General features: G+C 43.7%; 1 protein-coding gene across 1 annotated transcript in view; it reads left to right on the top strand.

The window, feature by feature from the left end:
* Positions 1–22,266, top strand: part of cfap54 (cilia and flagella associated protein 54) — a 126,473-nt gene that overhangs the window by 75,204 nt on the left and 29,003 nt on the right. Inside the window, exons 40-47 of the mRNA XM_064938156.1 lie at positions 4,598–4,804; positions 5,910–5,997; positions 6,132–6,308; positions 12,454–12,520; positions 12,705–12,890; positions 13,092–13,178; positions 13,275–13,394; positions 13,486–13,539. Of these exons, the coding sequence (XP_064794228.1) occupies positions 4,598–4,804; positions 5,910–5,997; positions 6,132–6,308; positions 12,454–12,520; positions 12,705–12,890; positions 13,092–13,178; positions 13,275–13,394; positions 13,486–13,539 (986 nt within the window). The remainder of the gene's footprint in view (positions 1–4,597; positions 4,805–5,909; positions 5,998–6,131; positions 6,309–12,453; positions 12,521–12,704; positions 12,891–13,091; positions 13,179–13,274; positions 13,395–13,485; positions 13,540–22,266) is intronic.

The raw sequence follows: 22,266 nt of genomic DNA, 5'->3' as shown, positions 1-22,266 counted from the left end.
CAAGGTGTTTTTCGCATATCTATTTGATGATAAATCAGTCGTGGCAGTTGCCTTTCTCCTCTGAACCGAATAGAAAAGTGGACGCAGCTGGAGATTGCGCAATAATTTCGACGGAGGACACCAAGTGGACACCTGGTAAATGTAGTCTCTTATGGTCAATCTTCCAATGATATGCTTACAAATACGTCACAATTCTGCAGACACCTTGGGGAAACGACAGAAAGTGTAGGCTCATTCCTGGCGCATTCACAGCCATATATATATATATACATTGGAACACAGCGCCTTCAGAATCTGGGCCATTTCCTGTTTGAAATTTCATCTTGGTTTCGCCTGTAGCATAAGTTCTGTGGCACTCACAGATAATATCTTTGCAGTTTTGGAAACGTCAGAGTGTTTTCTTTCCAAAGATGTCAATTATATGCATAGTCGAGCATCTTTTCGTGACAAAATATCTTGTTTAAAACAGGAACGTTTTTTTATCCAAAAATTAAAAGAGCGCCCCCTATATCAAAGAAGTTAAGCCTTAGCCCACCCTCCTCTTTAAGGATTCACATGTGAGGCCTTGTGCTAAACAGTGAGTATGGTAGTGAGTGTACTAAACATCCAAAGATTTCAAGACTATAATATGTATATCGACATGTCTGTATACACATTAGCACATTAAAGGCGGCTGCCCTATATACATATACTTGAAATAACTGGCCACTTTAATAATGGAACACTAGTCACTTAAATAAAAACTCACAACAAGTATTATTTACAAGTTAATGACGAGCTAATTACAGAAAATCACTTACGGTTGTGAATGTGACGAAATAAAAGCAGGGCCTTCAACTGGAGAATTTAAGAACTTGGACACTGTCTCGTTGGCCTAATGTTGTCCTAATTTGACTTTGGTGCAGGTCATGTTGTTCTTCACATTACTGTCTCTAGCAAACACACACTATAGAAAATAATGTTCATTTGTCACATGCACAGAATACAGAAGGTGTAAACGGTGCAGTGAAGTGGTTACTTGGAATGTGGAGTCTTTTATTTAGACATGTAGCTAGCTACATGTAGCTACACTCAAAAATGAAACATAATCCCAACTCCTAACGTTACTACCCTGCATGAATCTAACTAGATTCATTGTTAGCTAGCTAGCTAACATTAGACTATATCTAGCAATGCAAATGGATTTGAGATATGAATAATATTACTACACAGATTATACACGTAACGTTAGCTTGCGAGCCAGCCAGCTAATGTTAGCTACCTAGCTAATGGTACGCTTTAACTTGCAATGAATTCGATTCAATGTAGCTAGCTGGACTCTCTTGCCCATATACTATATACACTGCTCAAAAAAATAAAGGGAACACTAAAATAACACATCCTAGATCTGAATGAATGAAATATTTTTATTAAATACTTTTTTCTTTACATAGTTGAATGTGCTCACAACAAAATCACACAAATTATCAATGGAAATCAAATGTATCAACCCATGGAGGTCTGGATTTGGAGTCACACTCAAAATTAAAGTAGAAAACCACACTACAGGCTGATCCAACTTTGATGAAATGTCCTTAAAACAAGTCAAAAACTCAGTAGTGTGTGTGGCCTCCACGTGCCTGTATGACCTCACTACAACGCTTGGGCATGCTCCTGATGAGGTGGCGGATGGTCTCCTGAGGGATCTCCTCCCAGACCTGGACTAAAGCATCCGCCAGTCTGTGGTGCATGGAGCGAGACATGATGTCCCAGACGTGCTCAATTGGATTCAGGTCTGGGGAACGGGCGGGCCAGTCCATAGCATCAATGCCTTCCTCTTGCAGGAACTGCTGACACACTCCAGCCACATGAGGCCACATGAGGTCTAGCATTGTCTTGCATTAGGAGGAACCCAGGGCCAACCGCACCAGCATATGGTCTCACAAGGGGTCTGAGGATCTCATCTCGGTACCTATCTCGGTACTTCACAGAAGTGTGATTGACTTGGAGTTACATTGTGCTGTTTAAGTGTTCCCTTTATTTTTTTGAGCAGTGTATATATTTCTGTACAGTACTTTGAGAAATCAGCTGATGTAAGAAGGGCTTTATAAATACATTTTATTTGATACATGGATGAACGCTTCTCCTCTCTGTCACAGATGCTATGGTTGCCCTTAGTTTGAAGATGTAATCTGGAGACAGGTGTTATATACAACAGCCTTTTGTGTTCTCTTTTTCACTCTCTCCGCATTTGTAATCTAACGCTTGAATTTTCTCCATCTCCTTAGCTATCATATTCTACTTCCACCGATTTCGTGATATATATATTTTTGACCTAAATACTGAGTCTTATGTTATAGAAGGAAGCGTGCTACATGGCAGACCAATCCAAACTCATCACTCTGCATGTCCAGCCCATCCATTATCTCAGCCAATCATGGCTAGCAGGAAGGTTCATATAGCTTTTTCCATGGCTAAACCACCTAGGCTCGTGACTTAACCATTGTATTTGTATTTACAGATGGCATAGCAGTTTGTTATTAAGGTACATGAACGTTCACATGTTCCAGAAGGCACTCCTGCTAAAAAAATGTATATGTTACAATGCCTCTCCTGTGAAAAAGTGACGCATGACATAAGCCTAGTTTCCTGAAACGAGTCACAATTAAGACATGGATTGTGTTACAGTGCATTCGGAAAGTATTAAGAAACCTTCCCTTTTTTCACATTTTGTTACGTTACAGCCTTATTGCTCCAGAGCGCTATTTCCTTCATCAATCTACACACAATACAATGACAAAGCGAAAACAGGTTTTTAGAATTAAATAACAGAAGTACCTTATTTATAAGTATTCAGACACTTTGCTTGCTATAAGACTAGAAATTGAGCTCAGGTGCATTGATCATCCTTGAGATGTTTCTACAACTTGATTGGACTCCACTTGTGGTAAATTTAATTGATTGTACATGATTTGGAAAGGCATACAACTGTCTATATAAGGTCCCACGGTTGACAGTGCATGTCAGAGCAAAAACCAAGCCTCAAGGTCGAAGGAATTGTCTGTAGAGCTCCGAGACAGGATTGTGTTGAGATCCTCAAGAACACAGTGGCCTTCATCATTCTTAAATGGAACAGGTTTGGAACCACCAAGACTCTTCCTAACAGATGGCCACCCGGCCAAACTGAGCAATCTGGGGAGAAGGGCATGTTCAGGGAGAACTGACCAAGAGTTCCTCTGTGGGGATGGGAGAACCTTCCAGCAGGACAACCATCTCTGCAGCACTCCACCAATCAGGCAATTATGGTAGAGTGGCCGGACGGATGCCACTCCTTAGTAAAAGACACATGAAAGCCTGCTTGGAGTTTGCCAAAAGGCATCTAAAGACTCTCAGACCATGAGAAAACAGATTCTCTGGTCTGATGAAACCAATATTGGTTGGACTGACTGCCAAGCATCACGTCTGGAGGAAACCTGGCACCATCCCTACTGTGAAGCATGGTGGTGGCAGCATATAGCTGTGGGGATGTTTTCAGCGGCAGGGACTGAGAGACCAGTCGAGGAAAAGATGAATGGAGCAAAGTACAGAGAGATTCTTGATGAAAACCTGCTCCAGAGCGCTCAGGACCTCTGACTGGGGTGAAGGTTCACCTTCCAACAGGACAATGACCCTAAGCACACAGCCAAGACAATGCAGGAGTGGCTTTGGGAATGTCCTTGAGTGGCCCAGCCAGAGTCCGGACTTGAACCTGATCGAGAGACCTGAAAATAGCTGTGCAGTAACACTCCCCATCCAACCTGACAGAGTTGGATCCTCTTGAGAGGATCTGCAGAGAAGAATGGGAGAAACTCCCCAAATACAGGTGTGCCAAGCTTTGTAGTGTCATACCCAAGAAGACTTGATGCTGTAATTGCTGCCTAAGGTGCTTCAACAAAGTACTGAGTAAAGGGTCTGAATACTTATGTAAATGTGATATTTCAGTGTTTTATTTTTAATACATTTGCAAAAAAATCTAAAAACCTGTTTTTGCTTTGTCATTATGGGGTGCTGTGTGTAGATTGATGAGGGTAAAAAAACAATTTAATCCATTTTAGAATAAGGCTGTAACCAAACAAAATGTGGAAAAAGTTAAGGGGTCTGAATTCTTCCCGAATGCACTGTATGTGTGCCATTCAGAGGGTGAATGGGCAAGACAAAAGATTTAAGAGCCTTTGAATGGAGTATGGTAGTAGGTGCCAGGCGCACCGGTTTGTGTCAAGAACTGCAATGTTGCTCAACAGATTCCTGTGTTTATCAAAAATGGTCCACCACCCAATGGACATCCAGCCAACTTGAAGCATTGGAGTCAACATGGGCCAGCATCCCTGTGGAACGCTTTTGATTCTTTATAGAGTCCATGCCCCAACTAATTGAGGCTGTTCTGAGGGCTAAAGGGCATGCAACTCAGTATTAGGAAGGTGTTCGTAATGTTTTGTACTCTCAGTCTATTTACATTAGCATAAATTATATAAAATGTTCTATACAGTTGTGAATGCTACACTATTTTTGTGGAAATGTATTCTTTGTCTTAACTGATTTCATTGCATGCTTGAAACTATGATCTGTGTCTCTTTGCCAGTGTTTGAGGTTCCATTCTGTAAGGAGAACAGTAGCAAGGCTCAGGGTCATGGCAGGGTGGACTTTAATGTGACGGTGTGCACTGCCCCGGCCATCGGCCCTCCAGACCTGGCCACTGAGGACTACAGGACCCTGAGTTCTATCTACGGCTGCCCTCTGCCCCCCAACCAGATACACACCGTCATCAACTCCTATAGCAACTCCATACGTAAGAGACATGACCCATGTAACACTTTTATTTGTAATTTTTTAATTTACACCTTTTTCTCCCCAATTTCATGGTATCCAATTGTTTGTTGCTACTCTCTTGTCTCATCGCTACATCTCCCGTACGGGCTTGAAAGATGAAGGTTGAAAACAACCCAACCAAGCCGCACTGCTTCTTAACACAGTGCACATTCCAAACCGGAAGCCAGCTGCACCAATGTGTCGGCGGAAACACCGTGCACCTGGCAACCTTGGTTAGCGCGCACTGCGCCCTGGCCCGCCACAGGAGTAGCTGGTACGCGATGAGACAAGGATATCCCTACCAGCCAGGCCCTCCCTAACCCGGACGACGCTAGCCGGCCGGTTACGACAGAGCCTGGGCGCGAACCCAGAGTCTCTGGTGGCGCAGCTGGCGCTGCAGTATATCGCCCTTAACCACTGCGCCACCCGGGAGGCCAACACTTTTTGTTTTTACACACATTTTCGTGATATCCACATTGTAGTTTACGAACTTGTCTCATCACTGCAACTCCCCAATGGGCTCGAAGGTCGAGACATGCGTCCTCCGAAACATGACCCACCACTCCGCGCTGCTTCTTAACACACACACTTAACCCAAAAGTCAGCCGTACAAATGTGTCGGAGAAAACACTGTTCAATTTCCGACAAAATTCAGCTTGCAGGCGCCCGACCCGCCACGAGTTGCTAGAGTGCGATGAGCAAAGGAAGCCCCCAGCCAAACCCCCCCTAAACCGGATGACCCTATTGTGTGGCGCACTATGAGGCTTCTGGTCACGGCCGGGATGGAACCCAGGCTGTAGTGGCGCCTCAGCACTGCGATGCAGTGCCTTAGACCGCTACGCCACTAACATTGTTTTTTTAAAGCTATAGTCACAATCAGACTTTTACACTGTTACTCTTCACCAATCCTTTGCTGTTCACCAGTCTACCTGTTAGCCTCACAATACCAGTAACTGATATTCCACTTGTATCTGCAAAGAAATGGTTGTGATTGATCCTTCTGATTGTACTGAATATTTGTTTCTGGGCGTGTTTTTTAATGAAAGATGAGGGACACTGGACTTTTTTTTTCTACTTCAATCTAGAGTACCTTCAGGCCAACAACCATGACTCTCTCAGGGTACAGGCACTACATGACCTGGGAAACCTGCACTATTATAATGGAAACAGAAGGTAAGATATGACTGTACTCATAATGTACAGTACTATTTGTATTGTGTTTAATTTGTATGTCTACATGATTATACACAAAATTGTTGAATACCAAAGTTTTTTCTGATTCTGTGTGATTCTGCTTGTAAACCAAGGGCAGCTCATTCCTACTGGAGCAAGGCAGTGGACTGTGCCCTGCAGAGCTCTGGGGTGCTAGACTCATGGGACGGGGTGTCGTGGGGTACAAGTTCCCTCCAACATCAACCCACCCTGAAGCAGGCTGGAGTCTGGGGCTGTCTACAGGGAGCTTTACTGACCGCTAAGATTGCACAGTGAGTCTGAGTAAAGTTTGTACCAACTTTAGTAGCTCAAATCAAATGTATTTATAAAGCCCTTCTTACAGCTGATGTCACAAAGTGCTGTATAGAAACCCAGCCTAAAACCCCAAACAGCAAGAAATGCAGGTAAAGAAGCACTCGAAAGGACAGAACCTAGGAAGAAACCTAGAGAGGAACCAGGCTATGAGGGGTGGCCAGTCCTCTTCTGGCTGTGCCGGATGTAGATTATAATGGCCAAGATGTTCAAACGTTCATAGATGAACAGCCGGGTCAAATAATAATAATCACAGTAGTTGTTGAGGGTGCAACGTCAGCACCTATACCACTCCTCTCTCTAGAGAGTTGAAAACTGCAGGTCTGGGACAGGTAGCACGTCCGTTGAACAGGTCAGGGTTCCATAGCCGCAGGCAGAACAGTTGAAACAGGAGCAGCAGCACGTCCAGGTGGACTGGGGACAGCAAGGAGTCATCATGTCATCCTGAGGCATGGTCCTAGGGCTCAGGTCCTCCGAGAGAAAGAAAGAAAGAATTAGAGAGAGCATACTTAAATTCACACAGGACACCGGATAAGACAGGAGAAATACTCCAGATATAACAGACTGACCCTAGCCCCCCGACACATAAACTACTGCAGCATAAATAGATTCTCTGGTAGCTAACACAAGCATACAGTATACAGTGCATTCGGAAAGTATTCAGACCCCTTGACTTTTTCCACATTTTGGATACCGATTGTGGCCGATTACATTGCACTCCACGAGGAGACTGTGTGGCAGGCTGACTACCTGAGTGCAGCAAGAAGCCAAGGTAAGTTGCTAGCTTGCATTAAACTTATCTTATAAAAAACAATCTTATCTTATAAAAAACAATCAATCTTAACATAATCACTAGTTACCTACACATGGTTGATGATATTACTAGTTTATGTAGCTTGTCCTGCTTTGCATATAATCGATGTGGTGCCTGTTAATTTATCATTGAATCATAGCCTTCCGGCGCCGACAGAGATGGCCGCCTCGCTTCGCGTTCCTAGGAAACTATGCAGTTTTTTGTTTTTTTACGTGTTATTTCTTACATTAGTACCTCAGGTCATCTTAGGTTTCATTACATACAGCCGAGAAGAACTACTGTATATAAGATCAGCGTCAACTCACCATCAGTACGACCAAGAATATGTTTTTCGCGACGCGGATCCTGTGTTCTGCCTTACAAACAGGACAACGGAATGGATCGCATGCAGCGACCCCAAAAAACGACTCCGAAAAAGAGGGAAACGTAGCAGTCTTCTGGTCAGACTACAGAGACGGGCACATCGTGCCCCACTTCCTAGCATTCTTCTTGCCAATGTCCAGTCTCTTGACAACAAGGTTGATGAAATCCGAGCAAGGGTAGCATTCCAGAGGGACATCAGAGACTGTAACGTTATGTGCTTCACGGAAACATGGCTCACTGGAGAGACGCTATCCGATGCAGTGCAGCCAACGGGTTTCTCCACGCATCGCGCCGACAGAAACAAACACCTTTCTGGTAAGAAGAGGGGTGGGGGTGTATGCCTTATGGCTAACGAGGCATGGTGCGATGAAAGAAACATACAGGAACTCAAATCCTTCTGTTCACCTGATTTAGAATTCCTCACAATCAAATGTAGACCGCATTACCTACCAAGAGAATTCTCTTTGATTATAATCACAGCCGTATATATCCCCCCAAGCAGACACATCGATGGCTCTGAACGAACTTTATTTAACTCTTTGCAAACTGGAAACCATTTATCCGGAGGCTGCATTCATCGTTGTTGGGGATTTTAACAAGGCTAATCTGAAAACAAGACTCCCTAAATTTTATCAGCATATCGATTGCGCAACCAGGGGCGGAAAAACCTTGGATCACTGTTACTCTAACTTCCGCAACGCATATAAGGCCCTGCCCCGCCCCCCTTTCGGAAAAGCTGACCACAACTCCATTTTGCTGATACCTGCCTACAGACAAAAGCTAAAAAAAGAAGCTCCCACGCTGAGGTCTGTCCAACGCTGGTCCGACCAAGCTGACTCCACACTCCAAGACTGCTTCCATCACGTGGACTGGGACATGTTTCGTATTGCGTCAAATAACAACATTGACGAATACGCTGATTCGGTGTGCGAGTTCATTAGAACGTGCGTTGAAGATGTCGTTCCCATAGCAACGATTAAAACATTCCCTAACCAGAAACCTTGGATTGATGGCAGCATTCGTGTGAAACTGAAAGCGCGAACCACTGCTTTCAATCAGGGCAAGGTGTCTGGTAACATGACTGAATACAAACAATGCAGCTATTCCCTCCGTAAGGCTATCAAACAAGCTAAGCGTCAGTACAGAGACAAAGTAGAATCCCAATTCAACGGCTCAGACACAAGAGGCATGTGGCAGGGTCTACAGTCAATCACGGACTACAGGAAGAAATCCAGCCCAGTCACGGACCAGGATGTCTTGCTCCCAGGCAGACTAAATAACTTTTTTGCCCGCTTTGAGGACAATACAGTGCCACTGACACTGCCTGCAACGGAAAAATGCGGTCTCTCCTTCACTGCAGCCGAGGTGAGTAAAACATTTAAACGTGTTAACCCTCGCAAGGCTGCAGGCCCAGACGGCATCCCCAGCCGCGCCCTCAGAGCATGCGCAGACCAGCTGGCTGGTGTGTTTACGGACATATTCAATCAATCCCTATACCAGTCTGCTGTTCCCACATGCTTCAAGAGGGCCACCATCGTTCCTGTTCCCAAGAAAGCTAAGGTAACTGAGCTAAACGACTACCGCCCGTAGCACTCACTTCCGTCATCATGAAGTGCTTTGAGAGACTAGTCAAGGACCATATCACCTCCACCCTACCTGACTCCCTAGACCCACTCCAATTTGCTTACCGCTCAAATAGGTCCACAGACGATGCAATCTCAACCACACTGCACACTGCCCTAACCCATCTGGACAAGAGGAATACCTATGTGAGAATGCTGTTCATCGACTACAGCTCGGCATTCAACACCATAGTACCCTCCAAGCTCGTCATCAAGCTCGAGACCCTGGGTCTCGACCCCGCCCTGTGCAACTGGGTACTGGACTTCCTGACGGGCCGCCCCCATGTGGTGAGGGTAGGTAACAACATCTCCTCCCCGCTGATCCTCAACACTGGGGCCCCACAAGGGTGCGTTCTGAGCCCTCTCCTGTACTCCCTGTTCACCCACGACTGCGTGGCCACGCACGCCTCCAACTCAATCATCAAGTTTGCGGACGACACAACAGTGGTAGGCTTGATTACCAACAACGACAAGACGGCCTACAGGGAGGAGGTGAGGGCCCTCGGAGTGTGGTGTCAGGAAAATAACCTCACACTCAACGTCAACAAAACTAAGGAGATGATTGTGGACTTCAGGAAACAGCAGTGGGAACACCCCCCTATCCACATCGATGGAACAGTAGTGGAGAGAGTAGCAAGTTTTAAGTTCCTCGGCATACACATCACAGACAAACTGAATTGGTCCACTCACACAGACAGCATCGTGAAGAAGGCGCAGCAGCGCCTCTTCAACCTCAGGAGGCTGAAGAAATTCGGCTTGTCACCAAAAGCACTCACAAACTTCTACAGAGGCACAATCGAGAGCATCCTGGCGGGCTGTATCACCGCCTGGTACGGCAACTGCTCCGCCCTCAACCGTAAGGCTCTCCAGAGGGTAGTGAGGTCTGCACAACGCATCATCGGGGGCAAACTACCTGCCCTCCAGGACACCTACACCACCCGATGTTACAGGAAGGCCATAAAGATCATCAAGGACATCTACCACCCGAGCCACTGCCTGTTCACCCCGCTATCATCCAGAAGGCGAGGTCAGTACAGGTGCATCAAAGCTGGGACCGAGAGACTGAAAAACAGCTTCTATCTCAAGGCCATCAGACTGTTAAACAGCCACCACTAACATTGAGTGGCTGCTGCCTACACACTGACACTGACTCAACTCCAGCCACTTTAATAATGGGAATTGATGGGAAATGTTGTAAATATATCACTAGCCACTTTAAACAATGCTACCTTATATAATGTTACTTACCCTACATTATTCATCTCATATGCATACCTATATACTGTACTCTATATCATCGACTGCATCCTTATGTAATACATGTATCACTAGCCACTTTAACTATGCCACTTTGTTTACATACTCATCTCACATGTATATACTGTACTCGATACCATCTACTGTATCTTGCCTATGCTGCTCTGTACCATCACTCATTCATATATCCTTATGTACATATTCTTTATCCCCTTACACTGTGTATAAGACAGTAGATTAGGAATTGTTAGTTAGATTACTTGTTGGTTATTACTGCATTGTCGGAACTAGAAGCACAAGCATTTCGCTACACTCGCATTAACATCTGCTAACCATGTGTATGTGACAAATAAAATTTGATTTGATTAGCCTACTTCGCCAAATGGGTGATTTAACAAGTGCATTCGCAAAAAAAACACTGCCTTTCTTAAAATCAATACACAAGTATATATTTTTAAACCTGCATATTTAGTCAATATTGCCTGCTAACATTAATTTCTTTTAACTAGGGAAATTGTGTCACTTCTCTTGCATTCTGTGCAAGCAGAGTCAGGGTATGTGCAGCAGTTTGGGCCGCCTGGCTCATTGCGAACTGTGTGAAGACCATAACAAAGACCGTAATTAATTTGTCAGAATTGTACATAATTATGACATAACATTGAAGGTTGTGCAATGTAACAGTAATATTTAGACTTAGGGATGCCACCCGTTCGATAAAAAACGTAGCTGCTCCGTATTTCACTGAAAGAATAAATGTTTTTTATTTGAAATGATAGTTTCCAGATTTGACCATATTAATGACCTATGGCTTGTATTTATGTGTGTTATTATGTTATAATTAATTCTATGATTTGATAGAGCAGTCTGACTAAGCGGGGGTAGGCAGCAGCAGGCTCGTAAGCATTCATTCAAACAGCACTTTCCTGCATTTGCCAGCAGCTCTTCGCTGTGCTTCAAGCATTGAGCTGTTTATGACTTCAAGCCTATCAACTCCCGAGATTAGGCTGGTGTAACCGATGTGAAATGTCTAGCTAGTTAATACATAATAGCGTTTCAATCGGTGATGTCACTCGCTCTGAGACCTTGAAGTAGTTGTTCCCCTTGCTCTGCTAGGGCCGCGGCTTTTGTGGAGCGATGGGTAACGATGCTTCGAGGGTGGCAGTTGTCGATGTGTCCCTGGTTTGGGGCGAGGAGAGGGACGGAAGCTATACTGTTACACTGGCAATACTATAGTGCCTATAAGAACATCCAATAGTCAAAGGTATGTGAAATACAAATGGTATAGAGAGAAATAGTCCTATAACTCCTATAATAACCTCAACCTAAAACTTCTTACCTCGGAATATTGAAGACTCGTGTTAAAAGGAACCACTAGCTTTCATATGTTCTCATGTTCTGAGCAAGGAACTTAAACGTTAGCTTTTTTACATGGCACATATTGCACTTTTACTTTCTTCTCCAACACTTTGTTTTTGCATTATTTAAACCAAATTGAACATGTTTCATTATTTATTTGAGGCTAAATTGATTTTATTGATGTATTATATTAAGTTAAAATAAAAGTGTTCTTTCAGTATTGTTGTAATTGTCATTATTACAAATAAATAAGTAAATAAATAAACATATAAATCAGCCGATTAATCGGTATCGGCTTTTTTTGGTCCTCCAATAATCGTTATCTGCATTGAAAAATCATAATCGGTCGACCTCTAGTACCAAGCTTCTAGCGTCATACCCAAGAAGACTCGAGACTGTAATCGCTGCCAAATGTGCTGCAGCAAAGCACTGAGTAAAGGGTCTGAATACTTGTTTAACTGTTTAGCTTTGTCATAATGTGGTATTGTGTGTAGATTGATGAGGGGAGAAAAACAATTTAATCCATTTTAGAATGAGGCTGTAACTTAACAAAATGTGGAAAAAGTCAAGTCAGAATACTTTCCGAATGCACTGTATGTTCATTGAAACAATAAATAATCCGTTGATCAATACAGTCACTTTCACAAATGTATTGTAGTGATGCCACTGACCTCATTGTGTTTTGGCCAACAGGTATGCCTTGACCTCTAATATCAGTCAGCGCACAAAATGCTGCCTCCTATCTGCCCAGCTTTTCAAGGTATTGTCTGTGTTTGACATGTTGTGTTTGTACTAGCACATATTGTTAATCTAATAAACTTAATACCATGGTTAGTTGAATTAGATTAGTGCTTGGATCAAACGCCTGCTCACCCTGTATGTCTCCTGGACCAGGGTGACCACCTGTGTAGTTAATCATGTCCTGTGTGTGTCTCTTCCACCAGTGTCTCCTGCGGGCCTCCCTGCCCCACCCTCAGAGTGACCTGCAGTACTCATCCTATACTGTAGGAGAGGAGCTGGTTCCTGGTCTGGACCTGTTCTCTGAACCTGACCGAGGACACCTGGGAACCACTGTGTCCAGCCTGGCCTTCCTCTGCCACTGGCTCTACACCTCAGGACACCATCTCACAGTACATACGCAGACTGCATCTGAAATGGTTCCATATTTCCTATTTAGTGCACTACTTTTTGGTCAAAGTCCAATGAAGCATGACTGGCAATGTATTCTTCTTTTTCATTTTGAATTGACCAAGCATCTGACCAGGGAGTTTAGTAGGCGTCTCAAGAAAGTTAGCTATTGGTTTCAATGCCTCTGTGTTCTGCTGTTACAGGCCCTGCCTATGCTTGCTCTCTACCTGCATTTTGTGGGGACTGTGTGCCGAGACCCACACCTCACCATTAAAGGAAGGATATTGAAGGTTGGTATGAATATCTCAGTTGCATGTAATTCCACTGTATGTACAGTGTATGTGTGTGTGGGCCCATTAGGATATGTGTATTTATACTGTGTGCAGGTGAAGGTGCTGACAGAGCTGGGGCAGTACTGTCAGGCCATGAAGGAGACATCCCAGATGACTCAGGGAGAGGAGATCCCACTGCCCCATGGATGTTACAGCGGCATAGAGAAACATGCGGTACTACTGACACACACACACATTCTCACACAGTTAATACAGCATATTCTTTGAACAGAGTTTGTATATGATTGATTTTATTGATCTGCAGACAATCAGAAAGTTCTTCACCAACAAGTCTCTCATGGACTCTGCAAACATACAGGTATTTAATGTTGTAATAACACTTTTTTTAAATTATGTTTTGTAACAGTTTTCATTATATGACTGTAACAGCGTGTGTGACTGTATCTGTGTCCTGTACTGTGTGTGACCGTAGTGTATCTAATGGTAGTGAGTATATCTGATGGTAGTGTGTAGTGTAGTAATATCCTGTTAAAAACCCCTAGAGTCGATGTCCGTGCCCCCTGTGGAAATCGAATTAGCATAATTTAACAAATCCCCATAAAAATATGTCAGTTTAAGCTAGAGATATCCGCCAATGTCGCACATCTGCATCTGGGCTGAAAGGTGACAGAGTCAGAGCGGTGTTTATCAGACCATGAGGCATCCCGAAAATCTGTCTTCTCACATATTTGTCTGTAGCTTCCGAATGGTTTGGCCTACAAACAATGACCCTTATTGGACGATGAGTCTCTCACGATGGTGTTTTCCGTTTGGCTTGTCGACCCCCACAAGCGTCTTGGGACTCGTCTGAAGGCGGTACAGCAAATCTGATAACTTCTGTGTGTGAATATGTTATTCAATGTGTTTGTATGGGCTTTAGCAGTAAGGCACTTATTTTTTTTATCAAATACATTTTGTATATATTTTATTATACTTCAAGGAGTCTTAAAATTCTAAATCAAGTAACTAAATTATCCTTGGTATGACCTTCTTAAAACAGTTCCATATTGCTTAGTAGGAGTCCCCCAGTTAGACAGGGTTTAGACTGTTATTGGTTCACACATGTATTAGAAGCACTATGGTTTAATTCAGTTTGATGTTGAGTCTGTTGTTTTTGCATGGCAAACACTTGGGTTTTTATTTTATGTGTGAATTTACTACAGGGCATGTTGGTTGAATTCTGTAATGTTAATTAATTATTTTTCTCTCCCGTGCATGTGAACTGTGCATGTAAGCTTGGTGACCTGGCTAGATTAGCCAATCATAAGGCTTTTTACATTTTGGGCCAATCCAGGGACTTTGGGTTTGTGGGGGTATGGGAGTCTGCGCGGGTGATTCAGGTCGAGAGTGAGGAGAGAGACGGACACTATCGTTGGTGTCGAGTTTAAACTTTATTTTTTATATTTGAAGATAACATTTATTTTGAACAAACATACTTTTACTTACTTTACAAAAATGTATAGTTAAAAAGGGTGGTCTGTTGGATTTACTGGATGCCTGTGTTGGATAGAGGCTCCAGTCGTTTTGTGAGCTAGCTTTCGTCAGATCAGGAGCTGGAGTGGATGGCTTGGCAAAAGACGATCTGGGGACTTCTGTGACGCTTAACAGTGTTTCTTGATTGCATCCAGGGCATTTTTGCCATGGATTCATAAGTAATCTAGGCCTGGGACTAATGCAGTGGGGCAAAAAAGTATTTAGTCAGCCACCAATTGTGCAAGTTCTCCCACTTAAAAAGACGAGAGAGGCCTGTAATTGGACAGGGGGAAAAATAACGACATCAATGCTGACAAGGGGATGAAACAGAGGAACAGGCAGATATAGGGAAGGCAATCTAAAGTTTGAAGGGGTACAGATGAGTCCAATGAAGCGCTGATGCGGTGTGCGGAATGATGGGCAGCCTGGTACCCCCAAGCACCAGGAGCAGGCGTGACAGTACCCCCCCCGGCGTCCCATGTGGGCGAGCCCGATGGGCCGGCTGAGGCGTGGGAGCCCGACGAGCCGGCTAAGGCATGATGTGGTGTGGGAGCCAACCGAGGCAAGAAAACTTCTCGAGCCAGCTTAGGCGTGGAAGCCCGATGAGCCAGCTGAGGTACCCCCGGTTCTATCAGCAGCGGCACCCGGACCCGACGTCACAAACAAAAACAAAAAACAGAATTTGATGCTTCACATTGTGGTGTCAGCATTCTGTAAGTACAGACGCTGGGAGACGAGAAGCAAAAACAGGGAGCAAACATTTAATAAATAACGACATCAATGCTGACACGGGGATGGAACAAACCAATATAGGGAAGGCAATCAAAACGTGAAGGTGCACAGGTGAGTCCAATGAAGCGCTGATGCGCGTAACGCAGGTGACATGTGTGCGTAATGATGGGCAGCCTGGCGCACTCGAGCTCCAGGGAGCGGGACGTGGGAGCAGGAGTAACAATAACTAACATTCAAGATTATTTGGAATAGACCTAGTTTACGAGGTACAAAGGAGTGTTTTGTGTGTGTGTGTACAGTCGTGGCCAAAAGTTTTGAGAATGACACAAATATTAATTTCCACAAGGTTTGCTGCTTCAGTGTCTTTAGATATTTTTGTCAGATGTTACAATGGAATACTGAAGTATAATTACAAGCATTTCATAAGTGTCAAAGGCTTTTGTTGACAATTACATGAAGGGATTAGGGATGGGATTAGGGTCTGGGGAGTTTCCTGGCAATGGACCCAAAATATTGATGTTTTGTTCCCCGAGCCACATAGTTATCACTTTTGCCTTATGGCAAGGTGCTCCATCATGCTGGAAAAGGCATTGTTCGTCACCAAACTGTTCCTGGACGGTTGGGAGAAGTTGCTCTCGGAGGATGTGTTGGTACCATTCTTTTTTCATGGCTGTGTTCTTCGGCAAAATTGTGAGTGAGCCCACTCCCTTGGCTGAGAAGCAACCCCACACATGAATGGTCTCAGGATGCTTTACTGTTGGCATGACACAGGACTGATGGTAGCGCTCACCTTGTCTTCTCCGGACAAGCTTTTTCCGGATGCCCCAAACAATCGGAAAGGGGATTCATCAGAGAAAATGACTTCACCCCAGTCCTCAGCAGTCCAATCCCAGTACCTTTTGCAGAATATCAATCCGTCCCTGATGTTTTTCCTGTAGAGAAGTGGCTTCTTTGCTGCGCTTCTTGACACCAGGCCATCCTCCAAAATTCTTCACCTCACTGTGCGTGCACTCACACTTGCCTGCTGCTATTCCTGAGCAAGCTCTTGACTGGTGGTGCCACGATCCCGCAGCTGAATCAACTTTAGGAGACGGTCCTGGTGCTTGCTGGACTTTCTTGGGCGCCCTGAAGCCTTCTTCACAACAATTTAACCGCTCTCCTTGAAGTTCTTGATGATCCGATAAATGGTTGATTTAGATGCAATCTTACTGGCAGCAATATCCTTGCCTGTGAAGCCCTTTTTGTGCAAAAAAGCAATGATGACGGCACATGTTTCCTTGCAGGTAACCATGGTTGACAGAGGAAGAACAATGATTCCAAGCACCACCCTCCTTTTGAAGCTTCCAGTCTGTTATTCAAACTCAATCAGCATGACAGAGTGATCTCCAGCCTTGTCCTCGTCAACACTCACACCTGTGTTAATGAGAGAATCACTGACATGATGGCAGCTGTCCTTTTATGGCAGGGCTGAAATGCAATGGAAATATTTTTGTGTATTTAGTTCATTTGCATGCCAAAGAGGGACTTTGCAATTAATTGCAATTCATCTGATCACTCTTCATAACATTCTGGAGTATATGCAAATTGCCATCATACAAACTGAGGCATCAGACTTTGTGAAAATTCATATTTGTGTTATTCTCAAAACTTTTGGCCATGACGGTATGTGTGTGCTTCCTAAAGAAAAATGTAAAGTGGCTAGCTAGCTAAAACAGCAACAAGAACAAACAACAAGCCCCCCTAGCCACCACATTATGATTATCATATAGCTCAGTACCTGGACATAACATGCTTTATTTCAAAGCTGTTTTTCATTTGGCACGATGAAATACAGTCTAAATTTAGATAGAGCTTCAAGAATAACTATCCAAGTGAATACTACTGTAGCTATCTATCTGCAGACTACTCGTCCACTCATGTTTGCTGGCTAACGTTTCTTACAGTACCTTAGCTGTCACAACAACATGGTCTGATGCTGGTGTTGGTGGGTCAAAGTGATTGATGTCGCTATCCCATCCACAGATAAAATAGTTGTAGGAATCCAGTGACTTGTAGGCCTTCAGTTCTTGTGAAGAATAGGCGGATATAATATTAACAAGTTAATTAGAAATGTCGGGATACGTGATCAATGGTCGTCCAGAATGATCATCTTTACTTAAAATTGGCTTCGACTTGTTTGGGTTCAGTCCCCCAATAAGATTGATCTATATATATATATATATATATATATATTTTTTTTTTTTTTTAATCAGACGTAATTTACAAACAAAGCATTTGTGTTTAGTGAGTCTGCCAGATCAGATGCAGTAGGGTTGACCAGTGTGTGAATTTCAAAATGATCTTTTGGGTGTCAGGGAAAATGTATGGGGTAAAAGTACATTACTATTTATATTTTTGGCAAAAAGAAAATAAAGTATAGTACAGATACCCCCAAAAAATACTTAAGTAGTACTTCAAAGTATTTTTTACTTGAGTACTTTATACCACTGAAATTTAGTTATTTGTATCTATAAAATACGCTATATATACAAAGGTATGTGTACACCCCTTCAAATTAGTGGATTTGGCTATTTCAGCTACACCCATTGCTGACAGGTGTATACAATCAAGTACACAGCAATGTAATCGCCATAGACAAACATTGACAGTAGAATGGCCTTACTGAAGAGCTCAGTGACTTTCAACGTGGCACCTTCATAGGATGCCACCTTTCCAACCGGTCAGTTGGTAAAATTTCTGCCCTGCTAGAGCTGCCCCGGTCATCTGTAAGTGCTGTTATTGTGAAGTGGCAACGTGTAGGAGCAACAACGACTCAGCCGTGAAGTGTTAAGCCACAAAAGCTCTCAGAATAGGACCAACGAGTGCTGAAGTGCATATCGGGTAAAAATTGTCTGTACTCGGTTGCAACACTCACTACCTATTCCAAACTGCCTCAGGAAGCAACATCAGCACAATAACTGTTCATTGGGAGCTTCATAAAATGGGTTTCCATGGTTGAGCAGCCGCACACAAGCCTAAGGTCACCATGCCTAGTGTCAGCTACAGTGGTGTAAGTAAAGACCATCGCCATTGGACTCTGGAGCAGTGGAAATGCATTCTTTGGAAAAATCAAATCCAATTTTATTTGTCACATACACATGGTTAGCAGATGTTAATGCGAGTGTAGCGAAATGCTTGTGCTTCTAGTTCCGACAATGCAGTAATAACCAACAAGTAATCTAACTAACAATTCCAAAACTACTGTCTTATACACACAAGTGTAAGGGTATAAAGAATATGTACATAAAGATATATGAATGAGTGATGGTACAGAGCAGCATAGGCAAGATACAGTAGATGGTATTGAGTACAGTATATACATATGAGATGAGTATGTAAACAAAGTGGCATAGTTAAAGTGGCTAGTGATACATGTATTACATAAAGATGCAGTAGATGGTATTGAGTACAGTATATACATATGAGATGAGTATGTAAACAAAGTGGCATAGTTAAAGTGGCTAGTGATACATGTATTACATAAAGATGCAGTAGATGATATAGAGTACAGTATATACGTATACATATGAGATGAATAATGTAGGGTATGTAAACATTATATTAGGTAGCATTGTTTAAAGTGGCTAGTGATATATTTTACATCATTTCCAATCAATTCCCATTATTAAAGTGGCTGGAGTTGAGTCAGTGTGTTGGCAGCAGTCACTCAATGTTAGTGGTGGCTGTTTAACAGCCTGATGGCCTTGAGATAGAAGCTGTTTTTCAGTCTCTCAGTCCCAGCTTTGATGCACCTGTACTGACCTCGCCTTCTGGATGATAGCGGGGTGAACAGGCAGTGGCTTGCATGGTTGTTGTCCTTGATGATCTTTATGGCCTTCTTGTAACATCGGGTGGTGTAGGTTTCCTGGAGGGCAGGTAGTTTGCCCCCGGTGATGCGTTGTGCAGACCTCACTACCCTCTGGAGAGCCTTACGGTTGTGGGCGGAGCAGTTGCCGTACCAGGCGGTGATACAGCCCGCCAGGATGCTCTCGATTGTGCATCTGTAGAAGTTTGTGAGTGCTTTTGGTGACAAGCCGAATTTCTTCAGCCTCCTGAGGTTGAAGAGGCGCTGCTGCGCCTTCTTCACGATGCTGTCTGTGTGGGTGGACCAATTCAGTTTGTCTGTGATGTGTATGCCGAGGAACTTAAAACATACTTCCCTCTCCACTACTGTTCCATCGATGTGGATAGGGGGGTGTTCCCTCTGTTGTTTCCTTAATTCCACAATCATCTCCTTAGTTTTGTTGACGTTGAGTGTGAGGTTATTTTCCTGGCACCACACTCCGAGGGCCCTCACCTCCTCCCTGTAGGCCGTCTCGTCGTTGTTGGTAATTAAGCTTACCACTATTGTGTCGTCCGCAAACTTGATGATTGAGTTGGAGGCGTGCGTGGCCACACCGTCGTGGGTGAACAGGGAGTACAGGAGAGGGCTCAGAACGCACCCTTGTGAGGCCCCAGTGTTGAGGATCAGCGGGGTGGAGATGTTGTTGCCTACCCTCACCACCTGGGGGCGGCCCGTCAGGAAGTCCAGTACCCAGTTGCACAGGGCGGGGTTGAGACCCAGGGTCTCGAGCTTGATGACGAGCTTGGAGGGTACTATGGTGTTAAATGCCGAGCTGTAGTCGATGAACAGCATTCTCACATAGGTATTCCTCTTGTCCAGATGGGTTAGGGCAGTGATGAATCGTCCGACGGACTAATCTCGGTTTGGCGGATAACAGGAGAGCGCTACCTTTGCAAATGCATAATGCCAACTGTAAAGTTTGGTGGAGGAGAAATAATGGTGCTGTTTTTCATGGTTCGGGCTAGGCCCCTTACTTGCAGTGAAGGGAAATCTTAACGCTGCAGCATACAATGACATTCTCGACGACTCTGTGCTTCCAATTTTGTGGCAACAGTTTGGGGAAGGCCCTTTCCTGTTTCAGCATGACAATGTCTCTGTGCACAAAGCAAATGTCCATACAGAAATAGTTTGGTTCTCCCACCCATTACAGCAAACAGGTAGTACTCGGTCTATATAAGCAAGCTAAATCTGAAGTTGTCAATGAATTAGTCAATGCAACCTGTGTTGCGCTCACTACAGATGGATGGACCTCCAGGGCTACAGAGAGCTACTTAGTGACAGCCCATCACATTACCCCGGAGTGGGAGATGAGAAGTACAGTGTTACAGACCCACCCTCTTTAAGAGAGTCACACAAGTCCACATCTTTTTCTCTTTGTATGAAAACATTACAGGATAGGCCGATACAATGTCTGAGCCATGTTTACAAATTTATTTCACATGCATATTTCACTTAATTTTTGTGTTGTTGATGAGTAATCGTGTGTTTTAATGTAAGAAAATAGTGTTGGTATTCCTGTTTTTTTACATTTTATCCTCTCATCAGGCATTATATGACTTACATATAATAACTTATATGTTAGATTCAGGAATACCAACACTTTGTATTTTCTTAAATAAACAGAAAATAACTACAGTAACTGTTGGCATTTCATTTTCCTGCTGTACTGAAACTGAATCGAACGGTTGCCCCAAAACCGCAATACGTACCGAACCGTGGGTTTGGTGAATCATTACACCCCATTACACATTTTTGTATCTGCAAAAAACAGTCCACTGGCACTCAGCCAAGGATTGTGGACTGTGAATATAATGAAGGCCTACCTGTTACACCTGACCCGTGGCATATTTAGCCCCAGTCTCGCCAATGGTCAGCGCTGACGCACATAAACCATGCCGCTGCTAAAAACTCTGGTTCTAAAATGATGCAGTTCACACATTTTGAGATTTAACAATTGAAAGCCCTGTGACCCTCCTCTTTTAACAGTGGCCATCAAAACGGATTTCAAAAGGTGTGTTTCACCACTATTGCATTAAGAATATTGGACAATGACTGGGCATGCATGTTTCTTTCTCTGTGCGGGATATTATTTTCTCGCACAGAATGCGACAAGCTGGCCAATTGAATAGGTAAACTATTCCACTATGGGGTTGCTGTTACTTTCTCACATTGTTGGCTGAGGAAAAGTAAATGTGGAAAACAATCTTTCATTAGATAATTCAAAATTCGCAAAAATCAAAAGTACCACGTCTCTGCTCCGCATGGCTCTCATTTGGATCATAGGAGGTCTCAGCCCCGGTGGGACCCGGCCAAATTTAACCCCTGATGGTAGTGTATGTATCTGATTTTAGTGAGTATCTTATTGTAGTGTATGTATCTGATGGTAGTGTGTGTGTGTGTATCTGACTAGTGTATGTTTGATTGTGTGGTGGAATTATTGTAATCAAAAGGAGAGACTCTTAGATTTCTTCAAAACCATCAAACGTTATTATTTAATTACTACAGTAATGGAGCTGGTCGGTAATCACCGCTGGAGGTGATCACTGAGAACTCAACCAGCTGGTTTGAGTCACAGCATTTTATATCACCCCTGGAGGTGATCACTGAGAACTCAACCAGCTGGTTTGAGCCACAGACTTTTATATCACCCCTGGAGGTGATCACTGAGAACTCAACCAGCTGGTTTGAGCCACAGACTTTTATATCACCCCTGGAGGTGATCACTGAGAACTCAACCAGCTGGTTTGAGCTACAGACATTTATATCACCCCTGGAGGGGATCACTGAGAACTCAACCAGCTGGTTTGAGCCACAGAAATGTATAGTAAAGTCCATCCTCCTTCAGTCTACATGACACACAACAGTTATATAGAATGGGTCACAAGGTTAAGATTTGTATGAAAGATACTTATAATTCACAGCAGGCAGTATCTGCTGTAAAAACAGTTATCCTTAATT

This window comes from Oncorhynchus masou, chromosome 26, assembly GCF_036934945.1.
Source record: "Oncorhynchus masou masou isolate Uvic2021 chromosome 26, UVic_Omas_1.1, whole genome shotgun sequence".
NCBI classification, from domain to species: Eukaryota; Metazoa; Chordata; class Actinopteri; order Salmoniformes; family Salmonidae; genus Oncorhynchus; species Oncorhynchus masou.
This window is presented reverse-complemented; position numbering and strand designations above follow the sequence as displayed.